At 27.5% G+C, this 19,010-nt stretch overlaps 3 protein-coding genes across 3 annotated transcripts; all 3 read left to right on the top strand.

The window, feature by feature from the left end:
- The first annotated feature begins 3,219 nt into the window (after positions 1-3,219).
- On the top strand, positions 3,220-4,206 carry LOC124945304 (uncharacterized mitochondrial protein AtMg00810-like). The gene is made up of 2 exons (XM_047485714.1): positions 3,220-3,364; positions 3,473-4,206. The coding sequence occupies exons 1-2, from the start codon at positions 3,220-3,222 to the stop codon at positions 4,204-4,206; spliced, it is 879 nt and encodes a 292-aa protein (XP_047341670.1).
- A 6,214-nt stretch (positions 4,207-10,420) lies between these two features.
- Positions 10,421-13,318, top strand: LOC124945296 (probable LRR receptor-like serine/threonine-protein kinase At5g48740). Its single transcript, XM_047485702.1, has 5 exons — positions 10,421-11,027; positions 11,119-11,142; positions 11,211-11,648; positions 12,803-12,918; positions 13,028-13,318. Exons 1-5 carry the CDS (start codon positions 10,421-10,423, stop codon positions 13,316-13,318), a joined length of 1,476 nt encoding a protein of 491 aa, XP_047341658.1.
- Positions 13,319-13,850: 532 nt separating this feature from the next.
- Positions 13,851-14,387, top strand: LOC124941488 (probable receptor-like protein kinase At5g38990). The gene is made up of 2 exons (XM_047481830.1): positions 13,851-14,041; positions 14,115-14,387. The coding sequence occupies exons 1-2, from the start codon at positions 13,862-13,864 to the stop codon at positions 14,190-14,192; spliced, it is 258 nt and encodes an 85-aa protein (XP_047337786.1). The 5' UTR covers positions 13,851-13,861; the 3' UTR covers positions 14,193-14,387.
- The last annotated feature ends 4,623 nt before the right edge of the window (positions 14,388-19,010 follow it).

Here is a 19,010-nt window from a genome sequence, read left to right as displayed (position 1 = left end):
AAATTGTATGATTAGTTAAAACAGACAATTTCTTCCTGGAGGGTTATGTAAGGTTTTAAGTTTATTGTCTTTTTTTCCCTCCCTTGTGGAGGTCATTCTAGAATACATTGTTATTCATCATTTGATGGTGATTGCCTTAAGTCTTGTTAGAAATTAAAGTAATAATAATAATAATAATTAAGGAGTCTTGGGTTGTTAAAGAGCCTTTTGGATTGTCCAACTCTTGATCTTATCTAGTAAATGAGACTCTTCATGTCTCTTAGTTTAATATTTAAGTTATGCTTTATTTTATTTAAGTTTTGTAATCGTGTTATTTTCAACAAGTTCAATAGACAAATTTTCATTAAGGTTATTTTCATTCTCTAAATTTTCTATTCACTTTCTAATATATTTCTTCACAGTTCGATCATCGAAGTCCTGATTGTGACTTCGTTACATGGTATCAGAGTTTTGGTAACATTGTTGAAGAAGGTATCATTGTTATTCGATATGGAAAGTGGTGGTCGTGTAGCTGGACTCGGTTTGGAGTTGTTAAACCAGTCAAACAACCGGATATGGAAAACTTGTATGGAATCGTACCTGATTGGGGAAGATTTGTGGGACATCGTCGTAGACGATGATGATGTAGCTTTTGAGGATGTTGTTGAAAATGCGGAAGCATCGAAGAAGCGGAAGAGACTCAACTCGAAGGCAAAAAAATTTGTGTTGAAGAGGTCAATCTCCCACAATCTGTTTGAGCACATCATCGATTTTGGATCTGCTCGTGAGATCTGGGAAATGCTTGATCGTCTTTTTAACAAGAAGAACGAGGCTCTTCTCCAGATGCTTGAAAACGAGTTGGTGGCTGCAAAACAAATCGGATTTGTCTCGGAGTTCTTTCTTAAGGTAAAGAATATATGCTCAGAAATTTCTTTATTGAACCCAGATGAGAAAATCTCATAGGCTCGAACAAAGAGGCATATTGTTCGAGGACTTCAACCCGAATATACACCATTCATCACCTCGATTCAAGGTTGGGCTCAACAACCTTCACTCGTTGGCCGCACAAATGGCTGGAACGAGTATAAAGGAGGAGTCGACCAGTGCGTTGTTCGTGAAGAAATCGAGCTGGAAAAAGGGAAAGTCGAAGAAGGAAGAAACAAGTCAAGATTCTTCAAATATTCCTAAAAAGTCCCTTAAGTGTTTCAGGTACGGCAAAACTGGACACTTCAAGAGAGATTGTCGAGTAAATTTGAATGGAAATTTCGCTGGTTCAAATCTCGGAGAAAAGTCTAATTAACGTGTTGAGGAGGACTAGGGTAAGGCTTTTTCATATCGATGTGACGACTTCGAAGGAAAAGAAAACAGAGGCTTCTCATGGTAAATAGGAGATCGATCAAAGGTGGATCGTCGATTCAGGGTGCGGACATCATATTACTGGAGATGATTCAGTGTTCTCTTCGAGTCGAGTTCATAATGGCGGCGGTGGCATTGTCACGACAGATAACTCGGTTCACGAAGTTAAAAAGGAAGGATCGGTTGTCATTGAAAGCGATAAAGGAGAATCTATTACTCTGAAGAATGTCTACCACGTCCCAAAAATTTAGAAGAATCTCTTCTCGGTTGCAAATACTGTAGACGCTAGAAATCTGGTGTTGTTCGATCCACATGATGTAAAGTTCTTAAGGAACATGAAAGAAATCAAGGCGGATGTGGTTCATACTGGAACTCGAGTAAATGATCTCTTTGTCCTTTCATCTTCAAATTCGTACATAGAAAGGGTGAACGACAAAACGACCTCCTTTCTATGGCATGCAAGACTTGGACATGTCAATATGACTAAGCTCAATGTTATGTCTCGAAAGAAACTTGTCGAAGGTCTACCTGAAGATCTGAGAATTGAGGAGGGAAGTGTGTGTGAAGTATGTCAATATGGGAAGGCTCGTCGACTTCCTTTCGACAACTCTATATCGAGAAGTAAGGGTCATTTGGATCGAGTTCATAGTGACTTGATGGGACCAACTCGAACTGCCTCATACTCGGGAAGTAAATATATGTTGTTGTTTGTGCATGATTTCTCCAGATTCACTTGGGTGTACTTCGTGAAAGAGAAGTCCGGAGTGTTCTCTAAATTTCTCGAGTTCAAGGAGATAGTAGAAGGAGAACAAGAAAGGAAAATTCGAGTATTGCGGACAGACAATGGTGGAGAATTTTGCTCAAAAGAGTTTGAATTATTTTGTAGGGAAAATGGCATAAAAAGAGAACTCTCCTGCCCTGAGACACCGCAACAGAATGGGATAGCCGAAAGGAAGATGCGACACCTTACAGAGACTTGTAAGTCTTGGCTGCATATGAAGAATATACCAAGGCAGTTTTGGGCAGAAGGCATGAGTTGTGTTGCTCATGTCATCAATCGAGTTTCGCTTAGCCCAAATAAGTTCAAATCTCCATTTGAGATGCTTTTTGGTTTTAAGCCGAATGTTAAACATTTTCGAGTTTTTGGATCTACTTGTTATGTCCATATTCCAGACTTGAGAAGGAGCAAATTGGATGCGAAGGCAGTCAAATGCGTGTTTGTCGGCTATGACTAGAGAAGGAAATGGTGGCGGTGTATGGATCCATCAACCCACAAATGCACTGTGTCGAGAGATGTTGTTTTCGACGAAATTTCTTTATACTACATGAAGAATGTTGAAGAGACTATTCAGACTGATCTTCCCGTTCCCACGTCCACGGGAAGATAATGTAGTAGTAATAATAGTGACAAGGGGAGCCCTGACTTAGCTCAAAATACTTCAGTCGATGAAGGAGCCAAAGGTGAAAGGTTACCAGTAAGTCCACATCAGGAAGAATCAAGTCAACAACAGAATGAGGAATCTCGATCAAAAAGGAACATTGTAAAGCCCTGTCGATTCCGGGATGATAATTTTGTAACAACCTTTTTCTTGTTTCTTGGCAAACGCAATAAACGACGAGGAACCCACTTCTTATAATGAAGCAAAAAATGTCAAGGAATGGGTGGCAGCAATGGAGGAGGAAATGCATGCTCTCAAGAAGAATGAAACATGGGACGTTGTTCCGAAGCCTCCTAATACTCAAGCAGTCACATATAAGTGGGTGTATCGAATCAAGCGAAAGGCTGATGGAAACATAGATTGATACAAAGCTAGATTGGTCGCTCGAGGATTATCATAAAAGTATGGAGAAAGTTATGAGGAGACATTCATCCCAGTTGCGAAGATGACGTCAATTCGCATTGTGTTGGCCTTAGCAGCAAGTTCTCTATGGAAATTGTGGCAATTGGATGTCAAGAATGTATTTCTCTATGGAGAACTTGATCGTCCAATATATATTGAACAACCACCTGGATTCGAGAAGACTGATGGTCCCTAATTGGTCTTTAGACTTAAGAAGGCACTATATGGATTAAAGTAAGTCTTGCGTGCTTGGTATGGAAAGATTGCAGAATATCTTCAATTTTGTGGGTATAAAGCTTCAGAATCCGACTCAAGTCTATTTATAAAGAAGAAACATGGACAGATGGTGGTTGTGCTTCTTTATGTGGATGATATAATCTTGACGGGCAGTAACTATGATGAGGTTATTCGTCTACAATATGAGCTCTCGCTTTGTTTTGAGATGAAGAAGCTTGGTGAACTTGGAATTTTCCTTGGTATGCAAATCAAAAATTTCGATAAAGGGTTGTTTGTATCGCAGATCAACTATACAAAGAAGTTAGTAGAAAATTTTGGTATGACTAATGGAAAAAAGAGTTATACTTCTCTCGACGTAAATCCTAGACTTAGTCGAGACGAAGGAACGTGTCTACCAGATCCTCTTCCTTATCATGCTCTTGTGGGAAGTTTGACTATAACAAGGCCTGACATTGCTTATGCAGTTGGAGTGGTGAGTCGATACATGAATGAGCCAAGGAAACCACACCTCGAAGAAGCGAAGAAAATTGTAAAGTATATTAATACCTCACTAGATATTGGTCTACTATATGAGAAAGATGCGAAATTTGTCTTGCAAGGATATGCAGATGCTGACTTTGCTGGAGATCGAGACGATCGAAAGTCCACATCTGGGTTTGTTTTTTTTTGTGGAAACACTAGCATATCTTGGAGTAGTAGGAAACAAGGATCGGTATCCTTGTCTACAACAGAAGCGGAATACAAAGCATCAACTCACGCAGCACAGGAGTGCATATGGCTTCGTAGACTCTGAGAGGATTTTCATGTCAAGTTTGATCATCCAGTTCCTATACATGGAGATAATTTGAGTGCTATTAAATTGACTTCAAATCCTGTGTTTCATGCGAGGACAAAACACATTGAGTTGGAGCATCACTTTATTCGTGAAAAAATACTAAAGGGAATTATTGAGATGGTTGCAGTAAGGAGTGAAGACAATGTTGTTGATATCTTCATAAAAGCACTTCCTAAAAGTCCTTTTGAAGATCTACGATCTAAGTTGGGACTAATTCATCGGACATCACTTTAAGGTGGAGTGTTGAAAATTAAAGTAATAATAATAATAATTAAGGAGTCTTGGGTTGTTAAAGAGTCTCTTAGATTGTTCAAGACTCTTGATCTTATGTAGTAAATGAGACTCTTCATGTCTCTTAGTTTAATATTTAAGTTATGTTTTACTTTATTTAAGTTTTGTAATCGTGTTATTTTCAACAAGTTCAATAGACAAATTTTCATTAAGGTTATTTTCATTCTCTAAATTTTCTATTCACTTTCTAATATATTTCTTCACGGTTCGATCATCGAAGTCCTGATTGTGACTTCGTTACAAGTCTGTGTGAACTTCTATCTTAGGTACTGTTGTACAATTATCGTTTTCTAGTCAAATACTTCAGAATTAATCAGTTGGAAGGTTGGTTGCGATCTTAATTTTTGTTGTCTTGATGACTGCCCCATCATAGTTCTCTTCTAGTGCACATTTGATTTTTGCATCTGGTTGTTGTTCACGTTAGTCGGGGTCTTTTTGTTGTTGTTCATTATAACATCTACACTTGATTTGTCGATGACATTTCTAGGTGTCTTAGTCACGAGGTTCACTAGTGTCGTATCTACATTTAGATTGTTGTTTATTGACGCCTTATTATGTTGGTTGACAGTTGCCACAACTTTCGGATTGTTGATCTGGTCGGACACTTTGAGTTTACATTTTCTGTTGTGGTGATTGTTGTGGTGATTGTCAAATTATTGAGAATTGTAGGAGCATTAGAGTTGGTTGGATTCCCTTTTCTACCGATGTTCTATTTTTTTGTATGTAGGGGTAATTTTTGCACTTGATTGACTTCTTTACTGGGAGCTTGTGCCTATTGTACTTGTTTTCCTTTATGCGTTGTCTTTCTTTTACTAATGTGAGTCTCATCTGATTGAAAGTTTGATTGTTCCTTCTAGTTAGAATCTAACAATTCTTTACTATGAACAATTTGTCTAATTGATGCCTTCTAGCAGTGGTATATGTTATTGGATCATTTCCTTTTAAGTTTTTAGATTTCTCTGAATATTTTCTCAGCACAACTTCTCCTTCATCAATGATTTTTATCTCCAAGTCAGTGTGTTTTTTTAAAGTGTTTCAGATTATGGTTCAGCTCTTAGTTCTCAATCATAATCATCTTCTTCTACAATGAAATGTTTTTTTCTTTTAGAATTGTGATTCATATTCCACTCCTAATAATAAAACCTACACAAGTTAATTAAGAAACTGCTACAGACAAAAAAAAAATATTAAATAATATTTTTAATTAATGTATGTAGTATGTAACTTAAGAATTTAAGAAGATTTAATTACATTTATCACTCATTCAGAGTTTCATCATAATTCGTGACTTGTAATTTGAAGCGTTTAGATCATTAATTGAACCCTCATAGTCATGGATCACATGGTCTCAATCCATTTGAGTCAAACTCTTGGATAGATAAACTTCTTTCTCTCTTTGTTACTGGTATATACTTCTCGAGAGATATCTTAGATGAGTAATGATACATACAGCACTCTTATACAGCATCTTCGCATAGCACCTACCTCATTCGAAAGTGCTGTATAAGGGTGCTGTATATATCATTGTTCATCTTAGATTTTGTATCCTAACAATGAAATTCGTCATTTTCAATGTTTTTTCTTTTGACAAATTCAATAAGAATTTCCAAACTAAAAAAACAAGATTTAGCAAGAATTTAATCAAATTCAAATAACAAAATTTCATATAAGACAAATTTGAGTAGTTAAAAAAAATTATATATATGACATTAAAGACCTATTGCAATAATCAACCACCCATGAACAAATTTGAGCTCACCCAATCTTCTAGAAACAGCAATATATATCTAAAGTCATCTCTTTGATTACCTATATTCTATACTTTAAAAATATATGTTTTTTACAACTCTTCCCTTGTTCTTATCATTGCTCACAATGCTAATTAAGAAAAAGATATTAGAAAAATAATCAAATAATTATTATATAGTTCCATATAATTAAGATTAAATGAATATGCTAGCTGTTTAATGAGCTAGATACATAGTGACAATCGAGAAAGATTATAACGGAGAGAATATTCGTCCAATGTCAATCCATTAAATGGAAACTTCATGGAAAAGAATTTTGTTTAATCTTGATATCATGATGTCCATATCAACAACTACATTAATGGGACATAAAGTTCTCTTCTTATTCATCATCTTTAATATATTATCATCCTTATGTATTACAAACATTAACCCTAATTTTATCTCACTTACTTCTGCTTCCCTCTCTCCTACTCATTTACAAGACATATCAATATCTCCACCTCCAGGTGCCTTCTCTCTCTCTCATAATTTACTCTTTGAATTTTTATTTTATTTTTATCTTTCAAGATTGTGTTCTTATTGTTACTTTTAATTGATGATTATTTTAAAGAGGTGGGTATTTTATATTTTTATAAAAATATAAAAAGTATTAATTAGTGCAAAACTGGAATAACATTGAGCCAAAAGATCCCGATTTAAAGTAAATTCATAAGGAAGCGGTATCTTTTTAGTATCTACTTGTAAGTGCTAGTTTAAGATGCTGGCCATTCTTTCCTGTGGCTAGGCTCGTTGAGATCTGCGCATGCTTAAGCGCTTAAGAAAGCAAAAAATCAGTATAAAGATGTCTTCTCTATTTTCTATAAGGAGAATTAGTACGAGCGATCTAAATTTCGACCTATATAATGATAAAATAAATAAATTGAATAATGTGATGGATAAAACTGAGAGTGAGATTAGGTTTAATTAAGTTGAGTTGTTTAAATAATTTCAACTCACAAACTGTAATGGATAAATCTTCAAACAACTATTGAGAGGTTAAGATTTTATTTGAATAATTTATAAGGATACTCACCTTTAAGAGACTTGTTACTTTTATAAAGTTCCAATATCAGTATGACAAAGTTCTTTTCATTTTTGTTGCTAATTGATTCCACAATGAAGTTTCAAAACTTTTAGATGAATTATAGTTAATTAAACGTTGGCTTCAATTACATTAAGGTTAATGGTCAGAATTGAATTATTAGAATTGGAATTCAAATCGGTATTGAAACTAGTTCTAATTCTTATTTAAAAATAATAATAATATATTAATTTGAATATATATATATTATCTATATTATTAAGATATTAATTTTACGTAACATATTGATGATTTAAGTGTAAAAAATTTTATATGATAAATAAAATTGTGAAAAAGGTTGAGTAAAAAAATAAAAATAATGAAATGGCTCGAGAATAGAGAAGAATTATACTTTTACAAAATTAGAAGATCCTTGTTAAACCGTTTGTGTGTCCCTCGCATGAAAGAAGTAATGATTAATATATATACGATGAGTGATAGGGGAGACAATTTGGGAGAGAAATGTAGAGGGAATGACCACATCATAGACCGGAAATATGATAAATAGTGAGAAGAGAGAAGAAAAAAAAATTATTATTTTTTCATCGAATTAAATTGCACACGTCATTTCTTTTTAAATTCTACTTCCCAAATTTCATCCCAATCATTTATATATATATATATTACATTTTTACAACTCCTTCTGAAAAGAGCATGTCACACAGATCATTTTGGTAACGAAAGATTTAGTTGACTTAGTTATGCCTAGTCCTGTTCTCAAAACTCAAATAAATAAAAAAGTTTATTTATTTATTAATAATCACACATCAAAATAAAGTTAATTAAGATCTATCATTCAAAATCAATCAATTAAGAGTTTTATGTAAATTCCTAAAATAAAAAATTATTTAAAAACAGTAAAAAATTACTTTAAAAAATATTGGTTATATATATAATTAAATTTAAATGAAATAAAATATAATAATTATAATAAATTTAATACTAAAAGAAATGTGATATTTACAAAATTATTTACATATAATTCATTTATTTAAATAAATAATTAGTTTTTCTTCTGAATTTATAAATATAAATTTATTTTATTTATTTTTTCTGTAAAATCATAAAATTAAAATTATTTATTAACTTCTCAAATATAATAATATTATCGTATTTAATTAGCTTAAGAGTTTGATTAAATCAAACACGGTTATTTTTGTTGTCATTTTAAAATCTTAAAATATTATTAATTAACTAAAATGAAAATATTTGACCAAAATAAATTTATACATTGAGAGATTTGCAAACTAAACATTTTGTTTTTCTTTTTGAGTCTTTTATTGTATGTAGTTGATTTAAGTATTTTATTCATTTGTTTATCCAATTTAAAAGGATCTATAAAATAAATTCAATCTTTAAAGAAAAACTATTACAATATAAATTTTGAAAAAAAAATAGAGATGGATATGTTCATCATTTTGGACAAAATAAGTGAGATAAACTTTGCCTTTAAAGTTCTCTGAAAATTGTCATTGAATAATAATAAAAAAATTGTTATCTTAAATATATATAATATGTTTATATGAATTTACTTTTATTTTAATTTGCAGCTTTGGACAACTTTTATCATATTTTGTACTAAATTAATTTTTTTTATTTAAATGATTATATTTTTTTATTTTTTAAGATAAAGATGAAAACATAATTATATAAAAAAGTAATATTATAACTTCTTAAGTTGTTAAAAGTATAAGTAGGGTGCTAGCTTCAACCAAATAAATAATAATTAAAACTGAAGAGTAATTCTTCTCCAACCGAAAAACTTATTCTCAAATTCAAAAAAAATATTCTTATAATATTTTTTATTACATGAACTTTTATATCTTTTTAATATCACCACATATATTTACAATGTTATAAATTAAATCAAAATATTTTAATCACTCCAATATTTTAAATTTGATTATAAAATATTTATAAAAATTTATTAAAAATTTAAAAATTAAAATACACAAACTAAAAAATATTTTTTTTAACACTATTATAATTTTTTCTAAACATTATTATAATATTTTTTTTGAATATTATTATCAATTTTAAATATTATTATAAATTTATGTTATATAAAAAATAATATATAAATAAATTAAATTATATAAATAAGCTAAATAAATAAATTAAAATAATAAATTATATAAATAAGTTTAATGTATAAAATATATCTAAATTAAGTTTAGAGGTTGAATTAAAAAAGAAAAAAAAAAGTTTTGAGTTTATGAATTGTATGGGTTTGTAAGAGAGAAAATAATGAAAAATCCATTTTGAGTTTGCGTTTCGATACTGGTTGAAGAGAAAATGTGATTTGGGTTTGAATTTAGGTATCGGTTGGAGATGCTCTAAACAACCAAAATAAATTTCATTTTATTATTTTTGTTATAAGATCATTGATTATATTATATTATATTATATTATATTATATTATATGAGACAGATTTTATTTATTTATTTATTTATTATTAAGGGTATAATTACAATTGAAGTTTTTTTTTAGAAAATTTCAAGTTGTTTCAATTTATTGGATAGATAAGTTGGGTCGTTTAGAGAAATAAAATTTGATAAGATTTATCGATTTTAATTCTTCATAAAAAATAATTATTAAAATAATATAAATATGCCTATTTTATTATAAAATGTAACTAACAAAACTAAAAAATAATAAGAACTTTCTTCATATTATTTTAATTTTTATATATTTAATAATTAAAAAATAATTATTAAATAAAATAATTTAGAGAAATAAAAATAAACTTTTTTGAATGAAAACATGATCATAACTACGAGGTATATTCATGAATCATTTTATTTTTTATTTTTTTGTTATGTTGTTATATTTTATAGTTTTTTTTTTTTGTATGGTTAAATATTTAATTATTTAGTTAGAATAATTAAAATATTTTAATTATTAAACATTTAAAATGCATTAAAATAAAAATAAAAAGTATTAATTGATTATTTGAAAATTCAAAAGAAAACATGTTTGATATAATTCACATGAAGCTATAAATCTATCATGGTTATTCTTTACGTTACAGACTGTGGATTGAATTTCTCAACCTTACCATACGAACCAACTGGCGATTGCATCCTCCACGAAGTAAAAGTCGATCTATGGGGAATCATTAGCTCAAAAATCTGCTGCCAAAATGCTCTATCCGTCTTTTCTCAAGCATTATCAATTCGAATCAAGAACAATTCCAATGAAAACGGATCAGTTTTCCTTGATGAAGATCAATGGAAGAAATGCAATCAACCTTTCATTCAACCATCTGTTTCAATATCTTCATGTGGTTTTGATAATCTCTTCAATGGAAGCTCAAAATGCTCCTCTAAGTCCTTCTCTGCTTTTAAGCAACTCGGAGGGTATAAGGATGCATTACAGAAATGCTCTCAAGTTAAGGCAAACGTTTCATTTGACGCAACTTGTGGAGAATGTAATGCCGCGATTTCAGATATGAAGAATGGTTTGTTGGATGATTTGAATGTTGATAATAATGGAGTTGAAAAAGCTGGATGTGGAGTTGCTATTGTTATCTCGATTGCTGTTGGTAGATTGCTGAATGATGGTAATTCATCGAATGATGATTTCTATAGGTGTTTGTCTGCTTCAAATCAGTTTGGTAAGATCTCCAATTAACAGTTTCATTTTACTATATTAGCCTAATTGGTATTCTATTCACTTGGTTTTTCCTTTTACCTTATTGTTCGCAGATGCTGGTTATATCAAGATCAAATGTAAGTAAGTAATGTATACTTTTACTCTTTTAAAGTTTTTGTTAACATTCTTGTTATCGGTGCATCAGCTGCTTTGGCTAAAGAAGCATTGGCAGTACTAATAGCAATATGTGGAATTGCGCTCATCATCTTGCTGATCAAGTATGTAACCAGAAGCAAGCGGAAAGAAACAAAGCCTTCTAATGGTAAACATAAATCGGGTTGGTCTAGCTTTTATCAATTCTCTAAGGAGGAGATTGAGAACGCGATTGTCAATGGAAAGGCGTGTCTTGGGCGTGGAAGCGCTGGGCAAGTGTTTAAAGGCATTCTCCCTAGTGGTCAGATTGTGGCAATCAAGCAGATATACAGGTCCAATGCGTCTGATACCTTTGAACGCGAAGTGAATGGTCTCATGAGAGTCAAGCATAAGAACCTCGTTAGCCTTGTTGGCTACTGCATGGGAGATAGTGAACAATACTTAGTATATGAGTATTGTTCGGCTGGAAATCTTGCTCAACATCTCCTTGGTAAGTATTTCTTCAAACTGATTTCAAACATGATCATGACTGTGATTCTGTCAATTTCCTATGAAGTAATGAATAGAAACTATACTAACTAGTTAAATTTCTCAAATAATGTGAAAGAAAACACTCATGAAACATATCTAGTTCAACAACATTTCTGAAGCATAAATACCTTGTTTCATGCTTTGAATTTTGAGAGAGAACTAATGAGAGATCAAAAATCTATGATTTTCTTGTGATTTAACTAATGAAATTACATATATATTATGGGTAACCAACTACTATTTTAGTCGGTTATACTAAGTAGAGCACAACTCCCATTATATAGTTCCTAAATACTAGTTTAACTATTTTTAGACTCTCAAATTAGGTAACATGTTTTTCAAACCAAGGGATCTTTAATGGGTTCTACTAAGTAGAGCATATAGCCCATTACATAATTTGTAAAGAGTAGTTTGACTATTTTTACACATGCAAAATAACAATTTTTTAGTTTCTATACTCTGACTAATTGTGCATTTTTTAATCTCCTTCTAAACATCTTTCTCATTTTTTTGGTTTGGAACAAAAGACTTACATTTCCCTTTGTACTCATAATCATCCATTCTTTATCATTAGAAACAACACCATTCATCATACTTCAGTTAAACTTGAGCCATATTACCATCGTGTAAGAGCACTAGAATAAGAGGTGATCAAGCATTTCCTTGACCATCCGACATAAGTGGGCACGACTCATTCGTAACAAATTTGAATCTTGTAACCCAATCTTGTCACGAGGAAAGCTAACTAAAGTATGAATTGGTGTCTTTCACACAAATTGGGGATTAATGTCTTTTATACCAGAATAACCTCTAAATATACACTTTTCAATAACCCAAGATCCACAAAACTTTAGATAAGGAGGGGAAAAGAACTTATGTGCAGTGCTCTTTGATTCAATAGGGAGAAAGTAGAAACATATGGATTACACCAATATAGCCTTCATATTAACCTATGGGTTGATTATATACTTCTCAACACTTGACATATTATCCTTATTCTAAAAATTTCTATTAGTTAGAATACTTGGTCCAAAGTCATATCAATCTAATTCCTATTATGTGCCTATCATCTTTAGCCAGCACTCTCATATAATGAATCTGTCAAATGTGTAGGTAAAGACAAAAACTTAGACTGGGAAACAAGAGTACGGATTCTAAGAGATTGTGCAGTTGGTTTAAGATTTCTCCACCATCACACGGATGGCTGCATAGTCCACAGGGATATTAAGGTAAGTAAAAGCAGACAGTTCACAGTTCAATTCATCGGGTTTTGTATTCTTTTCACGCTTATGTCAAATGTCTAATAGTTGTTCATTATGTTTGTTATAATAAATACAGCTCACCAACATCCTTCTGACAAAAGTCCAGAAAGACTTGGAGCCGAAGCTCTCTGATTTCGGTTTAGCAAAAATGTTGCAAATTGAACACAGCAAAGTGTATACAGATGTAAGAGGAACGATTGGTTATATGGATCCAGAGTACATGAGTAACGCCAAGCTCACATGCGCGAGCGACGTTTACAGCTTCGGGATTGTCACTCTTCAGCTCCTCTCTGGCCAACAAGTAATTCAGCTTGATCTTGCTGCCAGAGATCAGTTAACAACAAAGGTAATAGCTTGTTTGATGTAGGATTATTTGGGAAAAAATAAATCATTTGATTTAGAAAAAAAGTTCCAACTTTGTTTTCCAACTTGCATCAAAATCTCGATTTGCTTATTGATGTGATACAAAGTTATTTGGACTAAAATAGAAATAAGATAAACCTTGATCTAACATGATCCTTTCAAAAAAAATGATGTTTGATGTGGGTCATTTGAGATTAATTTGAAATAGCCATTATCCAATAACAATCTACTTATCAATCAAAATAGCTCTATTTCTTTTAAATTATACTTTTCATTTTGTATTTATAGAGATATTATTGAGTTTCAATAATTAAAAATAACTATTTGGTTCATATTCATTCAACCAACTTTAAAGAACTTTTTCAGGTGATTTATTTGAGACTAATATGATTTAAATTTACTCATAAATCACATAATTGAAATCATCAACTAAATGCAACTTCACTTTCAATAACTTGCATCAAACAAGTTTATGTTTCCAATGTTTTACACTTGCTGGTAATTTCTTCTTATTATACTGGATTGCGTGCAGGCCAAGGCTGTTAGCATGGGACAACGTAGAATCACTGAGTTTATCGATCCGAAGATTCAAGGGGATGTTAATCTAACCGACTTCAAATCCATATTGGAGATTGCTGTACTATGTGTGTCGAAATCAGGCAAAGGCCGGCCTCCCATTGGAGAAGTTCTAGACGAGATGGAGAAGGCCTTGAAGAACACTCAAGCGGTTGGTTTAGTCTCTTTTTTTCTCTTTCGATCTTTCGTCTTCATTAACTTTGTCCCTTTTTGTGTAATGTTAGTGGAAGAAAACAAAGAAAGAAGCCAGTTCAAGCTCATCTGCAGCACAAGCACAAAAATTGGAGGAAATTCCAGTGTGATATATATATGCCCCTCGGTTTTAAGGTTATCTTAATCCTTTCGCAATCGATATGTACAAAATGTAGCTTATCAAATGTTGTTTTGAATTGTATACAAAATGTAGCTTATCAAATGTTGTTTTGAATTGTATGCATAACACGGCGAAGTAACGGAAATCTTTTATTTTTGTTGCATTTTTCCGCTGTTAGGAAATTTCTCATTTCGTCCAATATTTACATAAACCACAGTACTATAAGTATTTGATGTAAATATCTTTATTTGGAAACAAAATTTCACCCAATTCTATCAATAGTTTTGAATTCAGGGGCAATCATTTAATCGTTCTATTTAGATAGCTATTTTTTTATCATTTTATTTTAAAACAATGCATATAAGCACCTTATTAACCTCTCTCATAATTATTTTTATCTTTTACAATTTTACATGAGGTTATTATTAAATTTATAATAATAAAATTTTACAATTTTACGAGTTTACAAATAATTTCATTTTTTTACTTATAAAAAACAAATTTATATTTAAAAATTAAAAAATATAAATATTATTTATTCAAATAAAATAATTAATATAATTAATTTTATAAGAAATAATTTTTCAACAGTGTTATTATTTATTATTATTTTTTAATTAATTTTAAATTTAAATATATAATTTTTTTAAATTTGTTAAGTATAAAATATTTTAATTATATATATAAATAATAATAATATATAACTATTATTTTTTCAATAAACTCTTAAAATTTCAAATAAATTTTAGATTTTAAGAGTTTATAACTAGTTAACGATTTTATATAAACTCTTGATTTTTTTTATTTTTTATTTTTTTTATTTTATTTATTTATTTTTTTTTTGACTGTTTTGCTCATAATTATTGCCCATTTTATAAGGTCTAAATAAATATAATAAAATTAAATTATTTAAGAAATTAATGCATTAAAATTGGTATACCGATTTGTTCCTCCACAATTGAGTATGTTTTGAACTATTGAAACTTGAGTTTTAAAAGAGAAAAGTTATTAAATTGGTTAATATACATTTAATTAAAATATATTTCAAGAGTATTATTTTATTTAAATTCATATATCAATAAAAAAAAATTAAAAATATATAATAAGACAAAATAAAATATTTATTAAAAGAAAACACTCCAATTCTTGCTTCAAAACAAACAATATTTAGAAAACAATGACTATTAATTGTTAGAACTTAAAATTGCTATCCAAATTTCAACTTAAAATGGCTTTCCAAATTTCAGGTTGCAAACAAATAGTAAAAAATATTTATTATTAGAGTAGGTTTTTTTAATGAAACAACTTAATTTATACAAATTTCATTTGATTCAATCAAACCTATCCTATCAAATATAAAGCAAAATCATACTCCACTTTCCTTTTAATAATTTTTAAAAATAAGTGTAGATGTGAGTGTTAAATACTAAATTTTAAATAACTTTCAAATATAATAATTGATCTAATGAAAATATTTTAATTTCTTATATTCTAAGAGGACAAATAAAATTTATTAATAAAAATAAATTTTTAACTAATTATGGATAAAATTATTAATATATATATATATATATATATATATATATATATATATATATATATATATATATTATGAGCAAAAATAGGGTCGACAAACATTTGTAGCGCTAAATAGTTGGCGCTACAAATTAATTGAAATTAACCATTAAATTAACGACACTTAACATTTTCTAACTCTTAAATTTTTTATTATTAAATTAATTAATATTTTAATTAAAAGATATCAATTTTTTCTCTTTTTATTTTTTATTATTAAAATATTTTAATAATTTAATTATATATATAATTAAATTAATATATTACTTTTAAAAAAATTATATATATTAGTATGTTTTCAAATTATATATATAATATAATTATAAATTATCATTAATCACGTAACTTATTATTATTGAAATGTTTAAAAATATTATAAATATATATATATATATATATATATATATATATATATATATATATTAGTAGCAATAATAGCGTCGAGAAACATTTATAGCACTAAATAGTTAACTCTACAAATTAATTGACATTAACATCTAAATTAACTACACTTAACATTTTCTTTCTATTAATTTTTTTTTATTTTGTTATACTTATTTAAAAAAATAATTTTTAAAATTATATATATTAGTATATTTTAAAATTTTATATATAATATAATTATAAATTATCATTAATCACATAACTTATTATTATTGGGATGTTTAAATATATTATAAATATATATATTAAGAGCAATAATAGGGTCGAGAAACATTTGTAGCAGAAATTAATTCACATTAACCTCTAAATTAACGACACTTAACATTTTCTTTCTCTTTAATTTTTTATTATTAAATTAATTAATATTTTAATTATAAAATATCAACTTTTTCTCTTTTTATTATTAAAATATCTTAATAATTTAATTATATATATGTAATTTTTTAAAATATTATATATATATATATTGTTATACTTAATTAAAAATTATATCTATTAATATGTTTTTAAATTATATATCTATAATATAATAATAAATTATCATTAATCACCTAACTTATTATTATTGGGATGGTTAAAATTTTTATAAATATATATAGTATGAGCAATAACAGGGTCGAGAAACATTTGTAGCACTAAATAGTTAGCACTACAAATTATTTGACATTTGACTTCTAAATTAACGACGCTTAACATTTTTTTCTTTTTAATTTTTTATTATTAAATTAATTAATATTTTAATTAAAAAATATCAACTTTTTCTCTTTTTATTTTTTATTATTAAAATATCTTAATAATTTAATTATATATAATTAAATTAATATATATATATAACTTTTAAAAAATATTTTATATATATTGTTATACTTGTTTACAAAAATTTTATTTTTTAAATTATATATATTAATATATTTTTTAAATTATATATATAATATAATTATAAATTATCATTAATCACGTAACTTATTATTATTGAAATGTTTAAAAATATTATAAATATATATATTAGGAGCAATAATAGGGTTGAGAAACATTTGTAACCTAAATAATTAGTGCCTACAAATTAATTGACATTAACCTCTAAATTAACTATACTTAACAATTTTTTTCTCTTTAATTTTTTATTATTAAATTAATTAATATTTTAATTAAAAAATATCAACTTTTTATATTTTATTATTAAAATATCTTAATAATTTAATTAATATATATAACTTTTTAAAAATATTATATATATTGTTATACTTATTTTAAAAAATATTAATTTTGAAATTATATATATTAATATGTTTTTAAAATTATATATAATATAATTATAAACTATCATTAATCACTTAACTTATTATTATTATTGGAATGTTTAAAAATATAAAAAATTTGTACACCTTTAAACTATATATGAATGTATATTTTATTGGTATTAGAAAACTTTTTTATATTTAATTACAATATAAATCTATAATCTAACCTACTAATTTAACAAGATATTTTACTAAATATAATACAAATAATCACTCTTTTAATATTATTATTATTATTGAAAATTATTTATTTGATCTAAGTTGAAGAATAAGTTAGTGGGAAGGGAAGGTGAGATAAATAATTAATAATTTTATATTTTTTCTTTATATATACATTAAATTAAAAATTAAATATTGTATATAATTATAAAATAAGTTATATATATATATATATATATATATATATATAACAAACTTAATATATGTATATATAATAAATTTATACTTATAACAAATATATAATTTAAATAATATATAATTAAAAAATATTTTTAAGAACAACAAATTTATATTTAAGTATATTAATATATATTTAAAAATATATTTAAATTTGTATATATATGTATAATATTTTTATAATTTTAAAAGATTATATACATTTTTTAAAATTAATTATATATATATCAAATATTAAAATATTTTAATAATAAAAAAATTAAAAGAATATGGTATAAAGTTAATATTTTTAATTAAAATATCGAATTATTTAATAATAAAAAATAAATGAATTATTTAGATCAAGATTATTCACTCTTCTACAAAATTATTTTTATCAATGTATATCATTTTGTTTTTTTCAATTTATTAATAATTAATTGTTACCATTCAAAAATTAAACAAGCTAAGTATAATTGACTCTTTGTAAATAGACTTAATAATTATTTTTTATATTTTTATAAAACCAAGCATAAAGGTCTCTTAAAGAAAAAATAGAAGATAAATTATCAAAATAATTATTTTGTACACTTCAAAATTCACATTTAAGAAAGTAACACTAAGTCTTAATTTGAATTTATTATTTTTTCAACTTAAAATAAATGATAATATCTTAAATAGATAAAAACACTATGGAAAGAATTATCATGAGAGATCTTTTACTAATTATAAAAACAATAATTTTTTTAACATAAAAATCTTTGCAAAATAAAGAAAACTCATAATAATTTCTTCCACATTATTTTTAATCATTTAAGACATTAATATAATAAAATATTTGTTTCCCCTCTTAAACTAATAATCGAATTTTCAAACCATTCAATAGTATATTAAGTAAAATAGTTAAAGAGGGTTTAGATTTCTATATACACTAACTTTTTGACCTTGATATATGTTTTTTTAATACAATTCATAATAAGCTTAAATATATATAAAAAAACATTTGTGTGTGTTCATATTAAGGATAGTGATAATATATAATTTTGATGACATTAGTATGTATTATTCATCGAACCTAGATAATTTTTGTATATTTTATTTTTTATTCTAAA

The sequence above is a fragment of the Impatiens glandulifera genome, chromosome 1 (assembly GCF_907164915.1).
Source record: "Impatiens glandulifera chromosome 1, dImpGla2.1, whole genome shotgun sequence".
Lineage (NCBI taxonomy): Eukaryota > Viridiplantae > Streptophyta > Magnoliopsida > Ericales > Balsaminaceae > Impatiens > Impatiens glandulifera.
The sequence above is the reverse complement of the archived record's forward strand: the minus strand, read 5'-3'. Positions and strand labels throughout refer to the sequence as shown.

Bases quoted from the DNA above. Each gene is read 5' to 3' on its own strand.
- LOC124945296 (XM_047485702.1), top strand. From the start codon at position 10,421: ATGGTTATTCTTTACGTTACAGACTGTGGATTGAATTTCTCAACCTTA. The intron at 11,649-12,802 runs GTAAGTATTTCT...TCAAATGTGTAG, and splicing joins TCTTGCTCAACATCTCCTTG to GTAAAGACAAAAACTTAGAC. The intron at 12,919-13,027 runs GTAAGTAAAAGC...TAATAAATACAG, and splicing joins TAGTCCACAGGGATATTAAG to CTCACCAACATCCTTCTGAC.
- LOC124941488 (XM_047481830.1), top strand. From the start codon at position 13,862: ATGGGACAACGTAGAATCACTGAGTTTATCGATCCGAAGATTCAAGGG. The intron at 14,042-14,114 runs GTTGGTTTAGTC...GTGTAATGTTAG, and splicing joins CCTTGAAGAACACTCAAGCG to TGGAAGAAAACAAAGAAAGA.
- LOC124945304 (XM_047485714.1), top strand. From the start codon at position 3,220: ATGACGTCAATTCGCATTGTGTTGGCCTTAGCAGCAAGTTCTCTATGG. The intron at 3,365-3,472 runs GTCCCTAATTGG...GTGGGTATAAAG, and splicing joins TGGATTCGAGAAGACTGATG to CTTCAGAATCCGACTCAAGT.